This window comes from Haemaphysalis longicornis, unplaced genomic scaffold (genome assembly GCF_048455015.1).
Source record: "Haemaphysalis longicornis isolate Haplotype H1 unplaced genomic scaffold, Haemaphysalis longicornis Haplotype H1 scaffold_4, whole genome shotgun sequence".
Classification (NCBI taxonomy): Eukaryota; Metazoa; Arthropoda; class Arachnida; order Ixodida; family Ixodidae; genus Haemaphysalis; species Haemaphysalis longicornis.
This window is the reverse complement of record NW_027526361.1, coordinates 160,436,055-160,446,064: the sequence shown is the minus strand read 5'-3', so window position 1 is coordinate 160,446,064 and position 10,010 is coordinate 160,436,055. Positions and strand designations below refer to the sequence as shown.

Sequence of the window (10,010 nt, the reverse complement as noted above, 5' to 3'; positions counted from 1 at the left end):
TTGGATTGGATTGTATTGGATTAACTTGGCTTGGCTTGGCTTGACTTGGATTGGATTGGATTAAAGTGGATTGTGTTGGATTGTGTTGCGTCATAGCCGCGGCAGACGCGCTGGAGCCGGCGCATGTGCGGTACTCTCTCTTCCGCGGTTTCCTCTCCTTCGGGCGCGTTGCGCATATAACCGGTGTGCCGTTCTCCGGCGAAGCAACATCCGCGCTTGGCGCAAACGCCTAGAGTCCACGCCGCTTTACAAGTACGCCAACGTCGTCGACTGGGACCGGCTTACGCAGTCCCCTCAACATATATAAGCGGCGGAGCGCGCGTTCGGAATTCAGTCAAGGGCGTCTTTGCTTGGCTTTCGCTTGACGTGACGCTTTGCTTGACTCGACTAGATGCGACGCATTTACTCGAGTTCCCCCCTGGGAAGATGCGGTTTTTTTTTTACGCGATGGCGAAGAAGTTTAACAGCAACCGGATGTGCTGCGTGCCACAGTGCACTAATCGAGCTGTGCCCAACGAAATAAGTCTGCAGTCGTTCCCTGACGATCCGCAAATGAAGAAAGAATGGGTGGTGAAACTGCGAATAGGGAAGCTCGTGACGCCGCCAATGCGGGTGTGCAGTGTGCATTTCGTCGCATCGGATTTCTTCTGGAGCAGTACAGGTAAGCAAACAACCGTTCGATGCTGCTGTTTGCCGTGTTAAAAGACCCTAAATTTTCGCGTAAATAGCTGAGGCCATCTGTGCTCTGGCTCAAGTGCGGTGTATTGTTGAAACATGGATGAAGTCGGCGTCATCTCGCGTGTAGGAAGGATGGTTGTATTGCGAAATTAAACCACTTGCCGTGCGTCCCCTTAGAACCGAGCCGTTCCGAAGGTAGCTTTATTTGTTGTTGCCCTCGTATCTCTGAGGCTTTATTTACGCGTCACCGAAAGAATTTCGGAAACGTTCATTACCATTTAGGCGTAAACGGACGCTACGTTCACATCTTGTATTTCGTTTAAAACGCTTTAAGCGCTGATAAATAGTAAATCGCTGCCTTCAATCGTTTTCTTAGGCATGTTTACGTTGAATAGTTGCTTAAATATTTTTCAGAATTTAAGCTTTGAATGCTTGAACAGTAAACCAGTGTCACAACAAATTAGAACTGGTGATACAAAAACTCATTGTTCGGTTCTCGCACTGCACAGACCCTGAGGTGTGGGCGCCTGTACGAAAGCGACTGAAGAAAACGGCAGTGCCGTCCCAGTGCATTCCTGTGCGGAGCCACGAGCATCCAGACCAGTGCAGGCTGCAAGCAGCAACAGCTCGCGCTGAACGAGCAGCTTCGAGGACTACACATGGTATGCCTTCGTAAACGGTGGCGTTTTTAATGTGTCATAACTCTTCAATGTGTGTTAAATGCCATTGTCATTCGTGGTACTGAAAGTGGTTTACAAAACGGAGGCAGCAGTTACAACTTTTGTGGTTAATTACCGCATATGACACAGTTATGGTCAGCATCAAGTGCATTGTTGTCCACTTAGCATACTGATGCACTTCTTTTTGAATGAATAAAAATAACAGCCACCATAGCCACATTTGAACGAGGTGCATATGCCTTCTCAGGAGGTTGTGAACAAGTGAATAATGGCAGCCTATGCCCCTATCTATTTTATCTAAAAGGGACTCACGTTTTTTGTTTTTTTTTTATTCTGCAGGGTTGCCACCTGTGACGGCAGGACCCATCGGTGGAGCTGCTAGAACTGCACCGGTGCAGGATGGTGCCAGCGGAGATGCTCCAGCTGCTGCAAAAGTTCCAGCTCAAGATGAAGGAGATGATCCAACTGCTGCAAACGTTCCAGCTCAAGATGAAGAAGGAGATGATCCAGCTGCTGCGAAAGTTCCAGCTGAAGAAGATGAAGTGGCACAAGCTCTTCTTGAACTTTCACTGGGCAGCAGAGGTGTAGAGGGTGGTCTTGCTGCACGTCTGCTCGAAAAAGGTGTGCAGGTAAACACACACTCACCTGAACAGAAAACATCGAAACTTGTTGATCTGCTTGACACCGACAGCAATGTGCTTGCCTTCACTGGCTTACAGTCCGTCAGTGCATTGCAAACAATTGTTAGTGAAATGGCTGCAGTCGACCAAACAAACGCAACACTTCCTGTTTATAACCGCGTTGTGCTTGTTCTTGTGCGGTTGAAAACGTGCTTGCCATTCACTTGTTTGGCGGAATTGTTTGGTGTGAGCAAAAAGACTGCCACTAGGCACTTTTATGCCACTCTGCAAAAAATGGCAGCCGTTCTTGAAGCTGCCATACCATGGTCTGCCAAGGATGAAATTAGTAGGAATGTACCGCAGTTCTTCACTGATTATAGAGAAGTACGAGTGGTACTTGACTGCACCGAAGTGCAACTTGAGAAGTCGCACTGTTCGTGTTGTCGCCTACTGACATATTCGCACTATACAGGGGTGCATACAGCAAAAGTGCTGGTAGGTGTTTCCCCCGCCGGGCTGATGACGTTCATCAGCAAGGGTTTTGGAGTAAGGGCATCCGACAAAGCTTGCGTGGAAAAGTCAGCTGTATTACATAAGCTTGACAGCTTTGAAGACGATGTAATGGTTGACAAGGGATTTAATGTGGATGACAAGTGTGGGCAGCTGGGACTTGGTGTTGTGCAGCCACCTTTCTTGCGAAAGAAAGCCCAGTTTACAGCTGAGGAAGCTGCTAAAACACTGAGCATATCAGGGCACGGGTGCATGTTGAGAGAGCTATTCAGCGAATGAAGGTGTTCAAGGTGTTGAGGGGACCTGTGCCATGGGAAATGGTAGGTGCCCTTGACGAGGTGTTTGTTGTAATTGCAGGCATTGTCAACCTTTCGACACCGATACTGTGCGAAAAGCGATTTGGTGTCAGCTAGAGGCCTGTGGGTGTGTTGTGTTGGGGACTTGATTGTGCTGTCCGTGTTTGTTTTTCCATTGTGTGATCACAGGTTCCCCCTTTCCCCTTTTTTTCCCTAAATTGTACTCGTTCATTCATGTTGTTCTTTTATACACAGTTTATTGGCTTTTTACTCCTATAGTGTATTTCCTTGTTTCTTATTGTCCCCTGTCGACTTCAAATTGTGTTAGTGTTGCTAGCCTTTTCGTAAACATTCAAAACTGGGATTATGGGCTGAAAGAGGCAGGCAACACAAGCCTGTAATAGTAAAGGGCTGTAGATTAATTTTGTCAATTTTAAGCGGTCACAAAGACAAAATGCAAGCTTGGTTCATTAGGGAGTTTGCCTTGTTCTACTATCCTATTAATTTTACAGTACACTTCAAACGAATGTCGGAAGGGGTAAACTGCGCTAAGGAAGACGCTACACAGAGAGAGGTACACAAAGACAGGCGCAGACTTGCAACTAATGCACCAACTCGCCCAACAACAAGTCCTTCTAAACTTCAAACAAACGGTCAACAAACAACAAGGCACCCGCCGCGGTTGTTCAGTGGCTAAGGCGTTGCGCTGCTGAGCATGAGGTCGCGGGTTCGATTCCCGACCGCGGCGGCCGCTTTTCTAAAGGAGGCGAAAAGCAAAAACGCCCGTGTGTGCGAGATTTCGGCGCACGTTAAAGATCCACAGGTGGTCGAAATTAATCCGGAATCCTCCAATACGGCGCGCCTAATCGCCTGCGTTGCGTCGGCGCATTAAACCCTACAATCAAAAAGGATATTAAGGAAAACAGGTGAAGCATTGGCGGCGACACCAGCAACTTTCTCGCCCACTCCTTAAGTGTTAGAAGGCTTGTTTGTTCAGTCTGAGTAGCAGCCATCAACTAAAGCTACCACCAAGAAATGAGACTTTACGATCTTTCTGGCGCATAGTTTTGCTTTATTAATTCAGTGTGATGGTAATGTGCAGTTATGCTGATGACTACGTTTTGGTGTTTCCCCTGTTGTCATTTTTGGCGTGCAGCACGAAATTGAGAAGTTTTTTGGGGTTTGCTTTGTCTTTTGTTAAAAAATTCCTTTGTGACTAGCAGGTGATAGCTTAGCAGGTTACCAAAGGCTAGTTCTTTCAAAGTATTTTGTCTTCATTGCCCTTTGAAGCTCCACAACATGCAGTATGGCTCTTCATTGAAGGACGTCGAGATGGGGGGGGGGGACGAGGGGGGCAAAGTAGCGTACCCTAACATACGGAAGCAACGAAATCACTTTGCTTTATTGTGGTGTCTTCCAAACAAATCTATCGTTTCTTTGTTGTTGCGGCCTCTTGAAGTGGTACTCAAGCTGGCTACATGCTGCTCACAACAACCGTTCTTGCTAGAGGATGTACTTGTAAAAGTTGTCACACTTTATGTGTAAGTTCAGCTTTACCAGCAGCTCTGCCTAGACAGTTTGTACTAACTTTGTGTTCTGTAGCGCGATTTGACTTGTTGAGTCTGCGTTACAGCATAAAATTTTCTAACTGGACGATCCAGGACGAATAGCTGTCCCTACAGGATCGGTGCAGGACTTGGGGCGTTGTATGAACAGTCGGGACAGTCCCGCAAAGTTCAGGACAGTTGGTAGCCGTACACGTGTTTTTGATTGTGTGTATCGCCTGTGAATCATGAGTGCATGCTTCATGGTGGGCATATTTTAAAGCCAGGAACCCTGAGTAGGCGCCACTTCAAAAGGGCCCCTCCCCCAGTGATTGCTTACTTCCAGTCTGCTCTACACCAAGTTCATTGTTGCGCAACAAATCTGCTCGTAGAGCACGATCCGGAACTTAATACTTGTGTAGACCCTTGTACATTGCTGTAGGTCATTTTGCAGTGAGTGCATTCTTTTTGTATGGCAACTGGCATTTTAACAACTACATTTTGTAGATCTTCCACAGTGACTTCATTTCACTGTTCCTATTCCTAAGCAGAAAGATCCAACCTTTTCTAGAGAACATTTTGCTTTAAGACTATGTTCTACGGCTCCTAAGAAAATACTGAAACAGCACCACCAGCAGAACTTGTCAGTACCTGTCCTGGGTTTTTCCTCTTTTACTCCGTCTGTTACACAAGATGTAAAGAAGTGAAATGTGTGTGGCCATGTGCAGTTTATGTAGGCGGAGATATTATTCGCGTCTTGCAGTGTTGTTACCATTCTTTTTATTGCTGCCGAGGTATTCATTGTTAAGTAAATCTACCAATCGAATGCAAATGATGTGGAAACAAATGCGTATGTAGTGCAAGACGTTCAGTTTATTGTGTCTTAGGCATCAATTCAGAAGCCCTCTTCAACTGATACTGCCAGTTGCGGCAAAAGGTGTTTGAAGTAGACGGCCTGCAGCTTCAGCTTCCGCACAAGCATGTCGATGTGGTTGTCACAGCGTGGAATGGTCAGAATCAATGGTTCCACCTTGGAGTACACAACAAAGTGTGTGAGGTTCAGGTTCAATAAAAACATCCCAAGCTGAACTTGAGAGAAGTACTTGTGTTTTTGGTTGAGAACAAGGTTCTCTCCATCTTTCTTGATGTAGCGGAGCTTTTTATCTGCAGCCAATTCTGCGGCCTTCTTTTCTTGTCCAGAAACGGGGCTTTTAATTTCAAGGAGAATAGCCGCGCTTGTCCCGTCTACTCCTTGTCCCGTGTTTTTATTTAGCGCTTGTTTTCCGTGTGAGAATAGCCGGCTTGCCGTCCTTGAAGATGACACCATCTGGGCTGTATCCAAGCCACGGCAGCAAAGGATGTACACAAAAACCAACTTGCGTGACCTCATTAGCCATCAGGTTCTCGTACGTTGCGGTGGCCTCTGGTTCACTTTCTTTTCCGTACCGGGTTGCATCATTGCCACGGAAGGTGTCGGCCATCATAGCAGACATATTCCCTTCCCATTAACGGTTTTCTTTCGGCACGAACGCGAAGTATTCATGGCACTTGCTTCCTGTTATTCTCACATTGCGTTCCCTGTGCCACTTCGTGTTTTCTTGTCACCGAGTCTCGGCAAGCATCGTTACCACCTGCGCCTCACTGACAGCTACGTGTTTGCTGTAGAAACTTTGTTCAGCTTCTGAAAGGTCCTGAGCTGAGAATTTGTATATCTTCAGCTTCAGAGCGTCTTGAAATGCTGCATCATGAAAAAGCATCTGTGTGTAGGGATCCATATCCTGCTCTAACATGTGCGCTAGCAAGGCATGTTCCCTAGTTGTCGGAACGAGTGCAGGTGGTGGAGGGCCAGTCGCTTGCTGCATCCTGCAGTGAAAGTGCAGTGCAAGTGCACTTTGAGGGAGAGCTTTGATGAGTCTTTCTCGAATGGCTTGCTGCTCTTCTGCAGAAAAACTCCCACCTCCCCTCGCGGGAACCCCTGTGTAGATGCGACGCATAGGCGGAGCGGCGAAGGGAACGCGTTTTATAGCGCGCATAACGTTGAGGGGACTGCGTAAGCTGGTCCCAGTCGATGACGACGTTGGCATACTTGTAAAGCGGCGTGGACTCTAGGTGTTTGAGCCAAGCGTGGATGTTGCTTCGCCGGAGAACGGCACACCGGTTATATGCGCAGCGCGCCCGAAGGAGAGGAAACCGCGGAAGAGAGAGTACTGCACATGCGCCGGCCCCAGCGCGTCTGCTGCGGCTATGACGCAACGTGCCGCGGCTATGACGCAACGCAATCCAACACAATCCACTTTAATCCAATCCAATCCAAATCCAATCCAACCGAATCCAAGCCAAGCCAAGCCAATCCAATCCAATCCAATCCAACCCAATCAAATCCAATCCAATGCCCCTCGCGAGAGAGTGTTCGTTATCGGAGAGGAGAGGGGGTGAGCGGCGGAGAGCTGCGGAGAGCGCAGCTCGTGCGGCGAGGAGAATGGCAGAGGGGTGGACAACGCCGACAACAACGACGACGACGCCGGAGGGACAAGGCGAGTGAATCAGATGCTCTGCATCTAAAAGTGAAGTCTTGGCTGAGGCTGCAAGTGACACAGTTCTTGGAGCTCCCGTGCTTGATACATGGGCGATGCTTTCAGTTTCCCCCACGCCTGTTTGACGTCGGTACACGTCAGAAGCTCCAGTTTGTGGGTGCCAGTCCTGTTAATCATGCAAAAGAAGTAATTATACTTTAGTCATCTTTTTACTATAGCTACCTGTGCAGTACGTGGGGTTACATGTAATGGTGGCCTTCACACACCCAAAGGTCTATAAAAATCTCCGTGTGGCAGTTTGTGATGTGAATCATTTAAGAATATGACGTGCAAGTCAGTTTTGTACCAGGTGACTTGTATACTCTGCTGTGTGAATAAAGAGGTTATTGAAAAAAATGTCATTCTTGCCTGTGTACGAAGAGCAGCATTGCGATGAGGTGTTTGCACCGCTGAGAATTTCCAGCTTTGCATGAACAATGACCCTGCAACCCATTAAAAACAGCATATCAAACACTTGTGGGCATTATGCAGCACTCTACCCACTGTGCAGACATAATAAAATTTGCATCTCGTAAGCAGTGTAAAGGAATCAAGCGGGAAGAGTTAGATTTAATTGCGTGACATTATTTTGATGAAAGGCATGGCACCGGGTGGGAATGCACTGGACGGACGCTATTCCTGTTCACGTGTATTACCATATTGTGGCCGGCCTTTCAGCGCTAATATTCTTCAGTAATTTTCCCGCATGTGAACTGTATGCCTTTATGAGTTCTACGTACTCTACGACGGGCGTCGTGATATGCGTGCCGTGCTCGTGTAGCTCGGCAACAAAATCAGGCGTCGTTAAATTGCCGTACTCGCTCGCCGGCGCGCGGCCCGAACTCTTACCGTTTCCTGCCCTTACATATTATTTTCTCCCCCCTCCAATTTCTAAATTATCATCTGTACAACTACGCCTCCTGCGTCGTGATCTCTCACCTACTTTTCGTCCAGCACAACTCCGCCAGCACCCGGTCGACGAGTACGCTGTCGGAGCGCGCATGGAGAGCGAGTACGGCAATTTCACGGCGCCTGAATTCGTTGCCGAGCTTCTCGAGTACGGGCCGCGAGGCGGACGGTCTCAACGGCGGCAGCCGGTATCACGAGCACAACAGCTGCGAAGCGGTAATATTTCACAACGCCTACGAGGCGCCAGCCCAGACCACTCCACTATGCGCGCTTTTACGTCACTGAGTTGACCCACAATAAAACTGACCATTAGGTGAATACATGCATGTTTGACGAGAATTAAACGTTCTCGCCGCGTCACTTCACAACAATGGCGCGACCTGACCCGGGCGTCACGACGGCGCTACTTCGCTCTAGATCACATGCCGGATTAAGCACGCTGGTACTACGATAAAACGAACAAAAAAGTCCCCCGCATTTCCCCGAGGGGGAGAATGTGAAAGTGCGAATGCACGGTTGTCGGCCCGCTTGCGGCGCTTGCGCTCGGCCCCCGCAGCCCACCGCCTCGCCGCCTTCTCTTCCATCTCTTCCATCGGGTTTGTAGTATCACGTGTACACCACGCAGTTATCAAGCCGCTATAACGCCGCTGAGTCGCCAACGCACGCCGCTGACGACGTAGTTTGAATGCGTTAAAGATATAAGGCGCGTCACTAACACTGATATCAGCGTCGCCTCCGTGGCTTGGTCGGTAGAGCGTCGCGCTGCGGCCGCAAAGTCCTCGGATCGAAACCTGGCGCCGGATGCTGTTTCTTTTTTAAATATAGAGGAGCACTGCGGACGCCGACGCCGCCGCCGCCGGCGGTGGATGGTTTGGGGTCGCTTATAAAGTACATTCGCACTTAAAATATGCACACATACCTTGATGGAGCTGTCGCGTTCGTACATGAATTCCAGCTCGTGCGGCTTTTTCTTGACATGGGATGTCTGTACACACAGGCCTTGTATCGTCACAGACTGGGAGCTGCACGCCTTTACGCCGCAACAAATGATATGATGCGCGTTCAAAACTTCTTCGCCTTCGATGATGCAGCGAATTCTTTTTTCTCTGGCTTTTATGTGCGGCATTATGTCACCTAACGACAGCTGCCGATGAAAGGGGAGCGGCATCGTGGGGTCAAGTTCTCACAAGGAAATGACGCGGCGCAGATCTGCATACGGGGCGTCTGCTGCTATCCTCCATGGGACAGCCATCTTGGATTGCGTTGGGCGCCCCCTATAGGGACCGGGCAGCTGGATGGGTGGCGCCGCCACGCGGCACTCCCCTCGTTAGTGGAATGAGCTGGCGCATTGTACTACGCAGGCTCCCGTTGTTTTTGCCGTGTATGCTTCTGTGTTTTGAATGTCTTGGTGGTGTTGTGAGCGGATATGTGCGGTGAAACGAAGTCTAGACAGATGTGTTGAGTTCTTAGGTGCAATAACGGCTACGTAAACTTGTTGGGCGCTTCTAGAGTTGGGTATGGGCTACAATCACATGAGCGCTTTTTGCAGCGATCTACGCTTGGCTCCAGCCGTCCTGGGTAGGAATAAAACTAATAATATTAGTAAGCATTTATTTTTAAATCACTAACGACTACGTAAACACATTTGACGCTTCTAAGTTTGGGAATGAGCTTCATTGACATGAGCGCTTTATGCAGAGCTCTGCGCCTGGCTCTACGCTGAGTAGAAATAAAACTATTATTATTCATTTCTACCCCTTTAAATTATCTTCACTGGTTTCAATGACTGCGGTTTCCACGCTAGCTTTAACGCTGGGATACCTCGAGATGTGTGTTTTGAAGAGAAAGGCACTTACGTACGAGATCGATTACCGTGGAAGTGCCGTGGAAATGTCGCGGTAGTTTACACTTTCTGTAACGGTGAGCTTTGTGCCTTCGGTTTTAGTGAGCGACACTGTGGCAGCATGGGATCCTCATAGCCGAAGCGGAACTCCCACGTTTGTAGTGGTCATTTTATCAAGAGCCAAAGTTATTCAACCGCTTAACAGCTCAAGCAACAAACCATCCCTCCTCCAGTTCCCATTTTGCCACCTGCGTGGAATAAAGGCTGGCACCGATACTTAAAAAATGTGGCAGTGTTAGCGTCAGCCTGTGTTTTTTAATGCTTAAGTATTCTTTACCGAGCACCTAACAAATCGTG

The 10,010-nt window shown here is 48.5% G+C and overlaps 1 protein-coding gene across 1 annotated transcript; it reads right to left on the bottom strand.

The window, feature by feature from the left end:
- Nucleotides 1-4,440: 4,440 nt before the first annotated feature.
- Nucleotides 4,441-7,039, bottom strand: LOC144180075 (uncharacterized). Its single transcript, XM_077708483.1, has 3 exons — nt 6,915-7,039; nt 5,839-5,906; nt 4,441-5,699 (listed from the first exon to the last, which is right to left on the bottom strand). Exons 1-3 carry the CDS (start codon nt 7,037-7,039, stop codon nt 5,224-5,226), a joined length of 669 nt encoding a protein of 222 aa, XP_077564609.1. The 3' UTR covers nt 4,441-5,223.
- Between the last annotated feature and the right edge of the window lie 2,971 nt (nt 7,040-10,010).

Coding starts and splice junctions, on each gene's coding strand:
- LOC144180075 (XM_077708483.1), bottom strand. CDS start 7,039: ATGATTAACAGGACTGGCACCCACAAACTGGAGCTTCTGACGTGTACC. Junction 5,907..6,914: donor CTCCAAGAACTGTGTCACTT/GCAGCCTCAGCC, acceptor GAAGTGGCACAG/GGAACGCAATGTGAGAATAA. Junction 5,700..5,838: donor GTTCGTGCCGAAAGAAAACC/GTTAATGGGAAG, acceptor CACGCAAGTTGG/TTTTTGTGTACATCCTTTGC.